General features: G+C 41.2%; 1 protein-coding gene across 1 annotated transcript in view; it reads left to right on the top strand.

Annotated features, from left to right (window-relative positions):
• Positions 1–15125, top strand: part of LOC124716731 (esterase E4-like) — a 70663-nt gene extending 55538 nt beyond the window's left edge. Inside the window, exon 5 of the mRNA XM_047243275.1 lies at positions 15016–15125. Coding sequence (XP_047099231.1) covers positions 15016–15125 — 110 coding nt within the window. The remainder of the gene's footprint in view (positions 1–15015) is intronic.
• The last annotated feature ends 2598 nt before the right edge of the window (positions 15126–17723 follow it).

The raw sequence follows: 17723 nt of genomic DNA, 5'->3' as shown, positions 1-17723 counted from the left end.
ATACTACATAAAGATGCCAGATCTTTCAGGTGATTGTGAAATTTCTGTATACAATAGAACTTATCATAAACCGTCAGCCTCGAGATATCGTGTCCTCTGCTGTTATGATGGCTCGAGATATCGCGTTTGTGACTCAGGCTGTGCATATTATAGCAGGTAAACTATAGCTACCTTTGCCTATCCAGCAACTGAGCCCTAATAAACCGTATCTGAGAATTCGTGTATTTAACTAGCTGTTACTCGCAAAGGTGCAGCATGTAAATTTTGTTCATATCTGAGAATTAACAAGTGGTGCAATTAAGCAGTAGTCATTCATTAGCATTGAAGGGATATCTAAACTTTAGCAATCCTTCTAGAGGAGTCAGGAATCAGTTAAAACACCTAGCTACAGAAAACTTGTGAGTAACGACTATCATATGCATTCTTTCATTCCATGATTAACAGAATCCTAAATCTGCCACTGAAACATAAAGAAGTAACTACACTGCATCACATACGAGAACAATTATAATCCTAATATGGTTCTACAGCTATACAACACAAAACACACCTAAGAAAGACCCCATCAATTATTAATAAAACGCTAAAGAGTGAAACTTCATTAAACAAGAAAACCATCTACATATCTACGAACTATATGGAAAAACTGTCTGATAAAATAAACGCCCTACTAAAAATCACAAACGTGAAATTAGCCTTCATAAGTCAATAATATTAGCACAAAACTACGTTCGGGAAATGCTACACTCCCAAAACAATAATCCCTGGTACTTAAAAACTTAACTGCAATAATTGCACAAAATCCTAGTGTCCTATTCCACTCGTCGGCATTGACCAACGACGTCATACCTAAGGCAGAGACACTACATAGCGGCAATCATCGAAAGCAACAGTATTCGTAAGCAAACGATGGTAGCATAAGACAAAATTACAGTCACAGTTCACGTGGTTAGTTCCTTAGCCACAGATTATGTAGAAAAGAAGTGAAGGTACCGAAAATAAATAACAGAAAAAGGTAAGTACACATGTCTGCAATACATTATTATAGTGATTTAGGCGAATAAGAAAGCAGGTGTTGACAGATGTGAAAATTACCGAACTATCAGTTTAATAAGTCACAGCTGCAAAATACTAACGCGAATTCTTTACAGGCGAATGGAAAAACTGGTAGAAGCCGACCTCGGTGAAGATCAGTTTGGATTACGTAGAAATGTTGGAACACGTGAGGCAATACTGGCCTTACGACTCATCTTAGAAGAAAGATTAAGGAAAGGCAAACCTCCGTTTCTAGCATTTGTAGACTTAGAGAAAGCTTTTGACAATATTGACTGGAATATTCTCTTTCAAATTCTAAAGGTGGCAGGGGTAAAATACGGTGAGCGAAAGGCTATTTACAATTTGTACAGAAACCAGATGGCAGTTATAAGAGTCGAGGGGCACGAAAGGGAAGCAGTGGTTGGGAAGGGAGTGAGACAGGGTTGTAGCCTCTCCCCGATGTTATTCAATCTGTATATTGAGCAAGCAGTAAAGGAAACAAAAGAAAAATTCGGAATAGGTATTAAAATCCATGGAGAAGAAATAAAAACTTTGAGGTTCGCCGATGACATTATAATTCTGTCAGAGACAGCAAAGGACTTGGAAGAGCAGTTGAACGGAATGGACAGTGTCTTGAAAGAAGCATATAAGATGAACATCAACAAAAGCAAAACAAGGATAATGGAATGTGGTCGAATTAAGTCGGGTGATGTTGAGGGAATTAGATTAGGAAATGAGACACTTAAAGTAGTAAAGGAGTTTTGCTATTTGGGGAGCAAAATAACTGATGATGGCCGAAGTAGAGAGGATATAAAATGTAGACTGACAATGGCAAGGAAAGCGTTTCTGAAGAAGAGAAATTTGTTGACATCGAGTATAGATTTAAGTGTCAGGAAGTCGTTTCTGAAAGTATTTGTATGGAGTGTAGCCATGTATGGAAGTGAAACATGGACGATAAGTAGTCTGGACAAGAAGAGAATAGAAGCTTTCGAAATGTGGTGCTACAGAAGAATGCTGAAGATTAGATGGGTAGATCACATAACTAATGAGGAGGTATTGAATAGAATTGGGGAGAAGAGGAGTTTATGGCACAACCTGACAAGAAGAAGGGACAGGTTGGTAGGACATGTTCTGAGGCATCGGGGGATCACAAATTTAGCATTGGAGGGCAGCGTGGAGGGTAAAAATCGTAGAGGAAGACCAAGAGATGAATACATTAAGCAGATTCAGAAGGATGTAGGTTGCAGTAGGTACTGGGAGATGAAGAAGCTAGCACAGGATAGAGTAGCATGGAGAGCTGCATCAAACCAGTCTCAGGACTGAAGATCACAACAACGTATACGAATAAGGAAAAGACAGAGAACTTTTAAATCCACTGTTTGGCGCATGATGAAGTCATAATATTGTGAAATAGCGTTAATTTTTAGTAATTATTATTAAATCTAACTGGACTAGTACAAAAGCTACGAAAATTCACAAGAAGTAGGGTCTAACAAATATTGGAATCGGTAACTAGAATTAAGCTATATAGGTCAATTCTAGTTACCGATTCCAACTTTTCCATGGTTCAGCTCGTTTTACCAGCCGGAGTGTACACTAAAATGTAACAGGATTACTGTATTTGTAATTACTTCCTGAACTTCTGTAGAAAAAGGTTAATATTGGAATCGGTAGCTTGAACTGACCTATATAAGTTAATTCTAGTTACCGATTCCAATCGTTTCACCGTTCGTTATTTAGACCGTTTGAACGAAAAGTGTGTACACTGAAGTTGCATGGGGGCTTAATTATAAAGATTAGTGAATCAATGCAATAATCTTAGTAGCTGTGTGACCGGTTACGAAGTCTCATAACTGGGTGGCCCTGACTAGTATTAGCACGCAGTCTGACTGCATAAAATAAAAATAAAGAGTGACAAGGAATTTCCATAACACAATAGATTAATTAAGTCCCCTGCAGCTATAAAAGCTACGAAACAACAAAGCACAAGTGTAACTGTTCTGTGTGTGGTAGTGTGACTCAACGTACATGTATCTGGCTCGGTTCTTTCTCAATACGACAAAATATATTAAACACCATTTACAATGAACTAATTGAAATACCAGAATTACTATAATTGCACATAGAAACCAGAATTACAAGTCTAATAAATGAACACGTGCCAGATGCTTTGTTGACTGTACCTGTGAGCAAGAGACATTGTCATTAAAGAAAACTGTAATACCTTTTTACCTCATTATATATTGACGATAATTTTCCATTACACTAGCATCATAAATCAAAAGCCCATCTCCTATCTCAAATATATTCTGACAATTGCAACTTCTTCCATCTATACATTACACCAACCGAACAGCATCTACTCTCTTGCCCAACAGAACAACAACTGCCCTCGACATCCTCTGAACTACTACTGCCCCAGTGGAGGCGGCGGAATAATAATCTTTGGCGCAATCTCTGGCGCTGTGAGTCAGTGTAGCCACCTTTCAAAGTGTTACAGGATTTCTACATTTGGCATTGGTCTCTTCTTTAGTACGAAAAAGAGAAAAATTTGGAACCTGTACCTAGGATATTTGTTACTTTACCGTGGTAGTTCTGAGATCAATAAGAAATATAGAAATCCTTCAAAAACATAGACCACAGACTGCAAAAATATCCAAAATTATGAACTATCGAATAGCTGAAATTAGTAACTAGAACTGACCTCTTATATACGTCAATTATAGTTACGGATTAGAACCATTCGATAGTTCATTACTTAGATCGTTTTTCCAGCAAGCGTGTGCACTATAATGTAGGCTAACATGATTTCTGAACTTTTAATTGCTCTCTGGACTACTACAAGAAAGTTACTAATATTGGAATCAGTTACAGGAATTGAACTATGCAGAAGGATCAATCTAGATACCGATACAAATTTTTGTTATTTCAGCGCAGTATTTTTAGAGAGCAATTACAAATGTAGAAATGCTATTACAGTTCACTTCCTACAACTCTTACAAATATAATTTACATATGAATCATGGAATGGTAGGAATCGGTGACTGAAATTTACCATTATAGGTTAATTCTAGTTGTCGATTCCAATATTCGTTATTTTTTGTGGTTTTTCGTTAGTAGTAAATAACTGCGGGAAATGTGATTGTAACTTTATCACATGCCGCATTCGTTTGTTTACGAGTATGCTCCGTTGCTTTCATAGATCGCCTATACGTAGCATTTTTGCCCAAACCTGCTGAGTGGAATCGGACACTAGAAATTATCTGCGTTTTCGTTGTTGTCAGTTTCGTGTTTTTCATATTTGAGGTGTTTAAAGAAGGTAGGTTGGTTGTTTCCACGCAGTTATTTACTCAGTCATAATTATGTCGAAACGAATTGAAGATAATGAAAATAATTAAGAACAAGAATTATTCTCGTAATTTATGAGAGTAGAAAAGCACAGAGAACCTTTAAACTGCTTTACAGTAAAGCGCATGGTAAAGTCATACTATTATAAAATAGCGTTAATTTTACTATTAATTATTTAATTTAACGGGAGAAGTGCGGGGAGAAACTAAACTATAACAGAAAAACGGAATAATGAAATGAATGACAACAAATACGAACTAGTAGTATGAAATGTGAAGAAACCGACACATTGAATTCTAAAAGAAAAGCCAGATCACATCAAACGAAAAGCCACAAAAAGGTATGAATAGTGGAATAACTAGATCCAACCTGTATAGGCAAATTCCAGTAACCGATTCCTACCGTCCCATGATTCATAAATAAATTATTTTTGCAGTAGTTTTATACACTGAAACGTAATAGCATTTCTACACTTGTAATTTCTCTCTAAAACTACTGCGGTGAAATAATGAAAACTTGAAGGGGTAACTAGAATTGACGTTCTGTATAGATCAGTTCTAGTTACCTATTCCAATATTAGTAACTTTCTCGCAGTTCAGAGGGCAATTGCAAGTGCAGAAATCCTATTAGCCTACATTTTAGTGCACACACCTGCTGAAAAAACGATCCAATTAAGAACAATCGAACGGCTGTAATCGATAACTAGAGCTGACCTACATAGGAGGTCAATTCTAGCTACCGATTCCAACTACTCGATGGTTCATAATTTTGGAAATTCTTGCAGTTAATCAGGGAATTAGATTTTGATCGGATTTCTAGAGTTCTTATTCGTCTCAGAACTACAACGGAAAAGTAACAAATATTATAGGTACAGATCTCAAACTTTTCTCTTTCACATAGCAGTGAAGAGAGTAATACCAAATGGAGAAATCATGTAACACTTCAGTGCACACACTTGTTGTTAAAACTGCCTAAATAACGAGCCGCGGAATGGTTAGAATCGGTAATTAGAATTAACCTATATAGGTCAGTTCTAGTTACCAACTCTAATATTAGTCATTTTTCCGCAGAAGTTCAGAGAGCAATTACAAATGCAGAAATCTTATAACACTTCAGTGAACACACCTGCTGAAAAAAACGAACTAAATAGTTACCGTGGAATGGCTGGAATCGGTAAAGAGTATTTACTTACCTAGCTTAATTCTTCTTATCGATTCAAATGTTTGTTAGACTAAATAATTACCGTGGAATGGCTGAAATCGGTAAAGAGTATTTAATTATCTAGCTTAATTCTAGTTATCGAATCAAATGTTTGCTAGACCATCCTTTTGGTGATTTTCGTTACTTGTGTACTAGTCCCGTTATATTCAATAATTATTATTAAAAATTAACGTTATTTCGCAGTATCATGCTCTACACACTAATGGATTTAGAGGTTCTCTGTGCTTTTCTTTCTCGCATAAATTACGATAATTTATTTAAGACATGTATACTTCTCTTTTCTGTTCCTGTTTGTTTTCGTTACCTTGAGTTCTTTTCGATATAATTTGTGTCTAAGAAACTGACCACGTGAACTGTGAATGCAATTTTATCGTATGTTAAATTCCTTTGTTTACAAATGTGAACAATTGCCTTCAAAGATTGCCTCTATGTTGCGTCTCTGCTTTAGGTATGACGTCATTACTCAACTCGACGAGTGGAAGCGGACACTGGAATGGACCCGAATTACAAACACGACCTAGAAATAAATACCTGAGAGTGAACAACCAGCCGTCAAAGCTTAATTTCTACAACTGTCAAGGGACTGTCAGAATAATAAATAACTTTTATAATATACGTGCAAGATCTGATCATCGAACATCTTTAAAACATTACTGATAAAATATTACGTCCAAGAACTACAGTTTGCTCAAAGATGACATACATCCATCTACGGCATCTGAAAGTGAGTACAACATAAAAAAATAAAAGACACATTATAAATTATATTTTACGTAAAATATAAATAAACGCAATTGTTTGCAGATATACTGATGGAGGTGATGAAACCGAAAAAAAGCTTATTTAGGAAAATAAATACTGAGCATCATATTATCTACTCATTCTCTCCGTGAAGTGTAGCAGTTGCGTATTAGGTAGGCATATGTATATAATAATAAACCTGTCTCCACTCAAGCCAGTCAGAATAATTCCACTGCTCATCTTCTTGCCCGTGTCTGGCATAAGCTCGGTAATGATGGTGCAACGGCGTATCTAAAATTGTCTCTGAAATTATATCTTACTTTCAAACACCATGTGGAAAGGTCTGTGTGCGATGATAAATACGTATGTCGATGGGCTAAAGTCATCCAATAAAACAGTGAGTTATATAGAACAGAACAGCTGTAAGTAGGCTGTTTAGATTTTTATGTTGGTAACGCCACGTAGCGCTTTGTATGAAAATCACTGGCTGTGCTGTGTGCAGTCTGTGGCTGGTTTGCATTGTTGTTGGCCATTGTAGTGTTGGGCAGCTGGATGTTAACAGCGCGTAACGTTGCGCAGTTGGAGGTGAGCCGCCAGCAGTGGTGGATGTGTGGAGAGAAAGGGCAGAATTTTGAGAGTGGACGATCTGGACGTGTGTCCATCAGAAAGAGTAAATTTGTAATATTGGACATCATGAACTGATATATATATATGATGACTTTGGAACATTATTAAGGTAAATACATTGTTTGCTCTCTATCAAAATCTTTCATTTACTGACTATGCCTATCAATAGTTAGTACCTTCAGTAGTTAGAATCTTTTATTTAGCTGGCAGTAGTGGCGCTCGCTGTATTGCAGTAGTTCGAGTAACGAAGATTTTTGTGAGGTAAATGATTCATGAAAGGTATAGGTTATTGTTAGTCAGGGCCATTCTTTTGGAGGGATTTTTGAAAGTCAGATTGAGTTGCACTAAAAATATTGTGTGTCAGTTTAGTGTTAATCAGAATAGGTAAAGAGAGAAATGTCTGAGTACGTTCAGTTCTGCTCAGCTGTTTGAAAATCAAATAATGTAAGAGGTTTATCAGCACAGTCATTCATAAATTTTTCTAAGGGGACGTTTTCTGAATATTAGAACAGGACCGTGTAAAGCAGGCTGCTTATTGATATCCAGAAACCATCGATCTACACGATTTACGGCTACACACTAGAAAGTACATGGATTTCATTAAATGAAAACTGACACGACGTACCTTTGATAACTGGTGGTCTATATTTGGAAACTATTAACGTATAAAAGCAGTAACACTGACAATATTGTCTGAGTTAGTAAGCCCCTACTTTCCGAATGCTACAAGATTTCGCCAATAGCTGCTCAACAATGTCTCTACGAGAGTTTAATTTTACTACTAATACGTCTATATTCCCCCAGATCCAATCGTCATCCTTCCGAAATTCATCTTTGTTCTTCTTTCTCTCCCTACGCGTACATAGCAAACATCAGATCCGTAGATTCTCATACTCTCGTAGTCGTAATTCCCACACTCCGCGTACAACTGCCACATGCTGTGTTCAGTGCACTTTTCGTCTTGGTGACCGATATGCAACACAGATAAATCCACACTGGTGTCCAAAATTAAAGCAACAAACCGCTATTTTCTCTTCCTGTGTCTAATCGGCGATATAATAATCTTGTCCTGTGTCTAATTCCCGATGTACTGCGATACTGCAGTCAGCCTCAAATGCTGGTTCTCTAAATTTCCTCAGTAGCGGTTCACGAAAAGAACGCCTCCTTTCCTCTAGAGACTTACACCCAAGTTCCTGAAGCATTTCCGTAACACTCGCATGATGATCAAACCTACCAGTAACAAATCTAGCAGCCCGCCTCTGAATTGCTTCTATGTCCTCTCTCAATCCGACCTCATAGGGATTCCAAACGCTCGAGCAGTACTCAAGAGTAGGTCGTATTAGTGTTTTATAAGCGGTCTCCTTTACAGATAAACCACATCTTCCCAAAATTCTACCAATGAACCGAAGACGACTATCCGCCTTCCCTACAACTGCCATTACATGCTTGTCCCACTTCATATCGCTCTGCAATGTTACGCCCAAATATTTAATCGATGTGACTGTGTCAAGCGCTACACCACTAATGGAGTATTCAATCATTACAGGATTCTTTTTCCTATTCATCCGCATTAATTTACATTTATCTATATTTAGAATTAGCTGCCATTCTTTACACCAATCACAAATCCTGTCCAAGTCATTTTGTATCCTCCTACAGTCACTCAACGACGACACCTTCTAGTACACCACAGCATCATCAGCAAACAGCCGCACATTGCTATCCACCCTATCCAAAAGATCATTTATGTAGATAGAAAACAACAGCAGACCTACCACACTTCTCTGGGGCACTCCAGATGATACCCTCACCTCCGATGAACACTCAGCATCGAGGATGGTGATCTGCGGTTGTGACGAAATGCTGTGTGCCTAGGCTTGGTATTGATGGGCGATAATGCTTGACCTCATAGATCATAGGCGGTTGATGTTTTCTTGGAAGCGGAAGATAATTCAAGCATGGCGTGGCCTTCTCGTTCTCCTGATTTGAATACTATACAGCATGTCTGGGATGCACTAGGGAGATGGCTTGCATTATCTCAGCATCCAGCACACACTTTCCAAGATTGCGTGCTCCTGTGCAGGAAGAATGGGCGTTATTGCCTCAACACGAGACTGATGACATCAGTATCAGCAGTTCAGTCTCAGCGCTATAAGTTGGCAGTACCAGCTGTTTCGTTTCAGCACTCCACGCCAGCAGCATGAGCCCGATAGCGTCCCAGGTCTTCACGCCACCGCCTACCATGAGTCTAGGATTCGTCATGCAGGTACATCACAGACAACGTCACAGGAAAGGCAGTTTTGTAGTATTTGAGTAGATATTCATGCATGGATAATATACTTGAGTTTCATTTTGTTAATAAATTTCTTGGAAACGTGTCTCATATTAGTCCTTAGTACGAAAATGCTTTACCTGTTGGCGCATTGGCCACCAAATTCGGCTGATCTGAACCCGATGGATCACATCTCGAATGCTGTTGGTCGCCACGTTTGTGCCCACAAACCACCGTACCGTAATTTACGGGAATTTACTCGATCTCTGTGTAGATGTCTGCTGATACGTACCTCTGGAAACCTACCAAGGAGTTGCCTGACTCATGCTGCGTAGGATTGCTGTTCTATTGCTTTCAAAAAGTTGATCAACACACGATAGGCTCATTTGTGTTGGAGTAGTAACTTTCTGAAAGAGACTAAGCAGATTGCAAAAACATTAGGCAGAACCTTTGAAGATGACGTCGACGACATGATTTGTGTGGAACATGGTCAAGTATTAACAAAATAACCATTGTCCCGGTGTCAGCAGAAGAGATTCCACGAACGCCTGCCCCATTGTAGCTTAAGCAAACACGTAACTCAGGTGTGGCTTGCACTTTTGCCTTGACCTTGAAACCCATCAGATAATCCTCTGTTCTTGTAGTGATCAGACAACTTCATCTACATCTACATGCATACTCCGCAAGCGACTGTATGGTGCGTGACGGAGGTTAGCCGTTTCCCTTCCTGTTCTACTCACAGACGGAGGCGGAAACGACTGCCTCTATGCCTCTCTAATCTTATCCCCGTTCCCCTTACTCATAATGTACGTTAGAGGCAGCAGAATCGTTCTGCAGCCAGCCTCAAACGCCGGTTCTCTAAATTTGTTCAATATCGCTCTTCATAAACAACGTGACCTTCCCTCCAGTGATTCCCATTTGATTCCGCGAAGTATCTCCGTAATACTTCCGTGTTGTTCAAATCTACTGCGAACAAATCTAGCAGTCAGCCTCTGAAATGCTTCGATGTCTCCCTTTAATCCGACCTGGTACGGAGTCCAAATACTCCACCAGTACTCAACAGTGGGTCGCACTAGTGTCCTATATGTGATCTGCTTTACAGATGACCCACACTTTCCTAAAATTCTCCCAATAAACCAAAGTTGACCATTCGCCTTCCCTACTACAATCCTTACATGAAATGATAGTTAAATCGACATCCTAGCTGCAAACAAGCGTTGATATACATCATTGGGAACATGTTGAAAACGTGTGCCCAGACGGGGACTCGTGCGATGGGCAAACATCTATTATATATATATATATATATGTTCTTTCGGACACCATCGGTGACCATGCAGCTCATTAGAATGAAATTTCATTGAAATGAATACCCTTAGCTGCATACAGGCGTTGATATAAGTCAACGAGAACAATTGAAAATGTGTGCCCCGACCAGGACTCGATCTCCTGCCTATATGATACATGCTCTAGGTACATGCTCTATCCATCTGAGCCACCGAGGATACTGAGGACAGTGCGACTGCAGGACTTATCTCTAGCGCGCCTCCCGTTATAATGAAATTACAATGAAATAAATACCCCTAGCTGCCTACAGGCGTTGATATACGTCAACGGGGACAGTTGAAAATGTGTGCCCCGACCGGGACTCGTGTGAAGGACAAACATCTGTTACCTGCACAACGAATGTAGTGGTGTGGACATGTTGAGAGTGTGAGTCTCACGGGGAGCGTGAAAGGGATAAGTTACTGCTGGCGCTGTATCCTCTGTGCACTCCGTGGCACAGATGGATGCCGTTACGGTAGCTCAGCGTATTCGGTAAGACGAGTTAGCTGCCCTCTGTAAAAAAAAAAAAAAAAAAAAAAAAAAAAAAAAAAAAAAAAAAACTAAGTGAACGGCTCAACGAACAGCCTGAATGGGTGTCATTAGACGTCTGCCCCGAACATATACAACGAAAAAAATAGAAATGCCAGCACGGTAGCTCAGCGTGTTCGGTCAGAGGGCTGCTCGCCCTCTGTACTAAAAAAATGAGTAAAGGAATCAACGATCAACTTGAACGGATGTCTCGTGACTTCCACCCAGACCAAACGCAATGAACAATACCGAACATAATAAAAAAATAGAGCGTTTGCCATGTAAGCAGATCCCGGGTTCGAGTCCCGGTGGGGGCACACACTTTCAACATGTCCCCAGTGATGTTTATTAACGTCTGTTTGCAGCCAGGGTGTCGATTTAATTATAATTTCATTCTAGAGAAGGCTGCACGGTCATCAATGGTATCTGTTCTTTTGGGAACTGACACTACCTTCCTATACAATCCCTACATGCTCATTCCATGTCACGTCACTCTGCAGTGTTATACCTAGATATGTAATCGACGTGACTGCCAAGCATCTCACAACTGATGCTGTACTTGAATATTATTGATTTGTTTTTTTCTGTTTATCCTGAGTAACAAATTGATCGTGTTCAAATTTTAACAAGGGATACGGCAGTCAAAAATGTGGTAGAGTTTTCGTTTGTAGTGATGTGTGCAGCGTGCGGCGCACCATGGTCAATCTACAGTCATCTGAGCCACAGACTTCATTCCTCTGGCGACAAGGGATGGCAGCCAGTGGTTGTCTTTGTGACAACAGAGGCTGTTCCTGTGCATGCTGCAAATGCCATCCATGCTGTCTTCCTACCATCTGGAAGACGGTGGAGGGCCAGCGAGAGGGGAAGCGAGCAGGGAAAGCAGTTATGGCGGTTACATGGCAAGAAGTAACTGCTGGTTATATGGCCAGTAGTGAGAGTGGAAGGTGTGCGAGCTAGGCCTGACCTAGTGACAATTTGTATACATGAAGGTGGTATCTGTTCTGTCGGACATGTCCGAAAGAACTTATACCATCGGTGACCATGCAGCTCGTTAGAATGAAATTACTATGAAATATATACGCCTAGCTGCATACAGGCGTTGATATAAGTCAACGGGAACAGTTGAAAATGTGTATCCCGACCGTGACTCGAACCCACGATCTCGAGGTTACATGGCAGATGCTCTATCCACATGAGCCACCGAGGACACAGAGGATAGTACAACGGCAGGGACTTATCTCCCGTGAGACCCACATTCCCGACTTATTGTCGCGCACTATATTCATAGTGCCTTGACCATTATACTCTTCTGTGGGATACACACACAGTGCCCAAACTCATACGGGAATCGGCGAAAAGCAGCGAGTAATGAGTATAATGAGCAGAAGCACTATGAACATAGTGTGGGACAGTAAATTGGGCATGTGGGTTTCAAGGGAAACGTGCCAGAGATAAGTCCCTGTTTTTGAAGATGCATAGAGCCTGTTTGCCGCTAGGGGTATTCATTTCATTGTAATTTCATAGTGACAATTTGTTGTAAATATGCCGTCATCAGTTCCTTTGCTGAGAGTGCAGGTGCCTGGCATCGTTCTTCCTGTTGTCACGAATGGCGATAGGTTCGGATGTGCTCCGTGACATGGACACAAGGCATGCACGGCTCCAGGTAAAGCTATGGTGGGCATGGTAGAGATTGGCAGAGCTGACGTTCATTGTAACTTCATAGTGAAATTTGTTGTCAATATGCCGACATCATATGCTGTGCTGAGAGTGCAGGTGCCTGGATCATTCTTCCTGTTTGTCACGAATGGTGTTTGGTTCGCATGTGCTCCATGACATGGACACAAGGTATGCATGGCTCCAGGTAAAGCTATGGGCATGGTAGAGCCTGGCAGAGCTGACGTTCATTGTAATTTCATAGTGACAATTTGTTGTCAATATGCTGACATCAGTTCCTGTGCTGAGAGTGCAGGTGCCTGGATCATTCTTCCTGTTGCCACGAATGGCGATCAGTTCGCATGTGCTCCATGACATGGACACCAGGCATGCACGGCTCCAGGTAAGGCTCTGGTTGGCATGATACAGACTGGCAGAGCTGAAGTTCATTGTAATTTCATAGTGACAATTTGTTGTCAACATGCTGACATCAGTTCCTGTGCTGAGAGTGCAGGTGGCTGGCATCGTTCTTCCAGTTGTCACGAAAGGCGTTCAGTCGCATGTGCTCTGTGACATGGATACTTGGGATGCAAACCTCCAGTAGGGCTATGGTGGGCGTCGATGGGCGTGGAGAGCTGACGTTCATTGTAATTTCGTAGTGACAATTTGTTGTCGAGGACATCAGTTCCTGTGCTGAGAGTGCAGCAGCCTGGCTTCGTTCTTCCTGTTGTCACGAATGACATTTTTATTTAGCATGTGCTCCATGACATGGACACCAGGCATGCACGGCTCGAGATAAGGCTATGCTGAGTATGGTAGTGCCTGGAAGAGCTGACGTTCATTGTAATTGCATAGTGAAAACTTGTTGTCAATATGCTGACATCAGTTCCTGTGCTGAGAGTGCAAGGTGCTTAGCATCGTTCTTCCTATTGTCACAACTGGCGTTCGGTTTACATGTGCTCTGTGACATGAACACCAGGCATGCACACCTCCAGTATTGCTATTCTGGGCATGGTAGAGAATGGAAGAGATGATACTCATTGCAATTTCATTCTGACAATTGATTGTGAAAATGTTGACATCAGTTCCTGTGCTGAGAGAGCAGGTGCCTGGCATCATTCTTCCTGTTGTCACGTATGGCGTTCAGTTCGCATGTGATCCATGACATGGACACCAGGCATGCATGGCTCCAGGTAAAGCTCCGGTTGGAATGATACAGACTGGCAGAGCTGACGTTCATTCTAATTTCATAGTGACAATTTGTTGTCAATATGCCATCATCAGTTTCTATGTGCAGGTGTGGCATTGTTCTTCTTGTTGTCACCAATGGCGTTCGGTTTGCATTTGCTCCATGACATGTACACCAGGCATGCACGGCTCCAGGTAAAGCTATGGTGGCATGGTAGAGACTGGCAGAGCTGAAGTTCATTGTAATTTCATAGTGACAATTTGTTGGCAATATGCCGACATCAGTTCCTGTGCTAAGGGTGCAGATGACTGTCAACGTTCTTCCTGTTGTCATGAATGGCGTTCGGTTTGCATGTGCTCCATGGCATGGACACCAGGCATGCGCGGCTCGAGATAAGGCTATGGTGGGCATGGTAGGGCCTGGGGAGCTCACGTTCATTGTAATTTCATAGTGACATTTTTTTGTCAACATGCTGACACCAGTTCCTGTGCTTAGAATACAGGTGAATGCCATCGTTCTTCCTGTTGTCTCGAATGGCGTTCAGTTCGTATTTGCTCTGTGACATGGACACCATGAATGCACACCTCCAGTAAGGCTATGGTAGGCATGGTAGAGAATAGGAGAGCTGACGTTCATTGTAATTTCAAAAGTGAAAATTGGTGTCAATATGCCAACATCAATTCCTACGTCGAGAGTGTTGGTGGCTCGCACCATTCTTCCTGTTGTCACGAATGGCATTCGGTTCGCATTTGCTCCATGACATGGACACCAGGCATGCATTGCTCCAGGTAAGGCTACTGTTTAAATGATAGAGCCTGGTACAGCTGACGTTCATTGTAGCTTCATAGTGACAATTTGTTGTCAATATACTGACGCCAGTTCCTGTGCTGAAAGGTCAGGTGCCTGTCATCGTTCTTCCTGTTGTCATGAATGGCGTTCGGTTCGCATGTGCTCCATGACATGGATACCAGGCATGCACGATTCCAAGGGAAGCCATGGTGGGCACGGTAGAGCCTGGCACAGCTGACGTTCATTGTAATATCATAGTAACAATTTGTTGTCAATACGCCAACAGTTCCCTTGCTGAGAGTGCAGGTGCCTGGCATCGTTCTTCCTGTTGTCACGAATGGCATTCAGTCGCATGTGCCGTGTGACATGGATACTAGACATGCAAACCTCCAGTAAGGCTCTGGTGGGCATGGTGGAGCTTGGCAGAACTGACGTTCATTGTCATTTCATAGTGACAATTTGCTCTCAATATGATGACATCAGTTCCTATGCTCAGAGTGAAGGTGCCTGGCATCGATCTTCCTGTTGTCGCGGATGGCGTTCGGTTCGCATGTGCCCCATGGCATGGACAGCAAGCATGCACGGCTCGAGGTAAGTCTATGATGGGCTTGGTATAGCCTGGCAGAGCTGATGTTCATTGCAATTTCAGAGTGACAATTTGTTTTCAATATGCCGACACCAAATCCTGTGCTGACAGTGCAGGATCCTTATATCGTTCTTCGTTTTTTCATGAATGGCGTTCGGTTGGCATGTGCTCCATGACAAGGACACCAGGCATGCACACTTTCAGTACAGCTATGGTGTGAATGGTATAGGCTGGCGGAGCTGACGTTCATTGTAATTTCATAGTGACAATTCCTTGTCAATATGCCAACATCAGTTCCTGTGATGACTGTGCAGGTGTGTGGCATTGTTCTTCTTGTTGTTACAAATGGCGTTCAGTTTGCATGTGCTCCATGACATGTACACCAGGCATGCACAGCTGAAGGTAAGGCTATGGTGGCATGGTAGAGCCTGGCAGAGCTGACATCCATTGTAATTTCATAGTGACAATTTGCTGTCAATATGTTGACATCAGTTCCTGTGCTGAGATTGCAGGTGCCTGGCATCGCTCTTCCTGTTGTCACGAATGGTGTTGGGTCGCGTGTGCTCCATTATATGGACACCAGGGATGCATGGGTCCAGGTGAGGCTATGGTGGGCATGGTAGTGCTTGTCAGAGCTGACGTTCATTGTAATTTCATAGTGACAATTTGTTGTCAATATGCCGACATCAGTTCCTGTGCTGAGAGTGTCGGTGCCTGGCATCTTTCTTCGTGTTGTCGCGAATGGCGTTGGGTTCGCATGTGCTCCATGAAATGAACACCAGGCATGCACGGTTCAAGGTAAGGCTATGGTGGGCATGGTAGAGCCTGGCAGAGCTGACGTGAATGATGTGGGGTCCACACTGGCGAGCCACATGCACCCATCAGATTCAGGCTAGCTTTGGGCCCCCGAGAAATACAGGCCCTTACAACTAACTTATGACGTCACCGTTGTTGGATTGTCTGCCACACTTCAGGAATTCTCGGCTCTGTGTAGGCCCCATGGAGAATCAATACGTATTCTTGCATGTATTTAATCGTAGCCATGAATGATTAAGCTCATCTTAAATAGTTCTCGCTCCATGCCTGAGTCTTCTCCTGGCACTCGTAAGACCTACAGTGTCACGAGCTGTGACGACGTACCATAGTTTGCCTTCTTGTGGGCATCGAAACTAGCAGACATGATGTCAATTCCGCTGTCAGCGATCACAGAAACAAGTTTTATATTGTTTGCAATTGCACGCCTACTGCACAAGCTATGATAAATACGGAGGACTACGGTACGTCAAATTAAAGAGGAGAGGAGTATGATTCTGTTAGTATACATATATGCTTTGTAATTAGTGTGTGTTCTGAGTTACAGTACTAAAAGATTTGTATAACTGAAATTTAGTAAATAATTAATAATCTTTATTTTATTTGAGGTACGAAAGAGATCAAGCTTTAAAATTGTAGTGTTCATTTACGTGCATCGACTGCTATTTTGTAACATAATTAAATTTTAATTCAATTTTAATTAAAAATCAACACATGTTTAATACAAGAAACCTACAGAATTAGCAACCCAGTGTGTGTGGGCAGACGAATGACACAGTACATGCAACATTTAATTCACAGGATTTATATTGTTATTCTGTTTTTAATTAACTGTGTATCAATTTGCATACTTAAAAAGTATTGAATGTCATTATTCTAATTACTTCAAGAGGGAAGTGGTATCATATCCATATTTACTGTACCAAATGATGACACAGAGTTTATGAACTGATTTTTAGCACTGTAACAAAAACTTTGCATTTATTTTAAATTTTAGGTGAACTCCTGCACGTAGACTTAAGTGTAAGGTACTAATCTTTTTTAACATACATTAATCCCGCAGTCGCATTTTGGACATCATTTATGTATAAAAAGAAGTCCATCAGGCTGTTGACAGCAGAAAGTCAATATGTGACATAGATGCAAGGTGTTTCAATGGAGGGAGGTCCAAGGCCTTAAAAAGGCGAAGCCATCTTGTAGTCACTTACAGTTGGCTATAAGATTGAAGAGGTAAAATCTGTACTCGTCTGAATAGTGCTCCAACCACGCACGTGTTCGGTTCAACAAATTTTTTTCGTCGGTTACGACACTTTGAAATATTTTGTGTGAGTTCGTAGGGGACGGAGTTTCTCTGCAGTATTCAGTACTTTGTTTTATTTCTGCTGTACTTTATCAGTACGTCCATTTTTGAGTATGAAGTTGATTTTCACTGTTAATTTGTTACCTTGAGTCTGAACTTCAACACAGTTGCATTGTGTGTCAATTAGGCTCATATTTAGTTGCCTTTGTGTGAACTTCAATTGATTTTCGCTGTGAGCAATTCCTGTATATATCAGACGTTTTACTTATTTATTTTATATGTTGAGCTCAGTGAC

Source organism: Schistocerca piceifrons, chromosome 9 (assembly GCF_021461385.2).
Source record: "Schistocerca piceifrons isolate TAMUIC-IGC-003096 chromosome 9, iqSchPice1.1, whole genome shotgun sequence".
Lineage (NCBI taxonomy): Eukaryota > Metazoa > Arthropoda > Insecta > Orthoptera > Acrididae > Schistocerca > Schistocerca piceifrons.
Note: the sequence above shows the minus strand (reverse complement) of the source record. Positions and strands in the feature narration are given on the sequence as shown.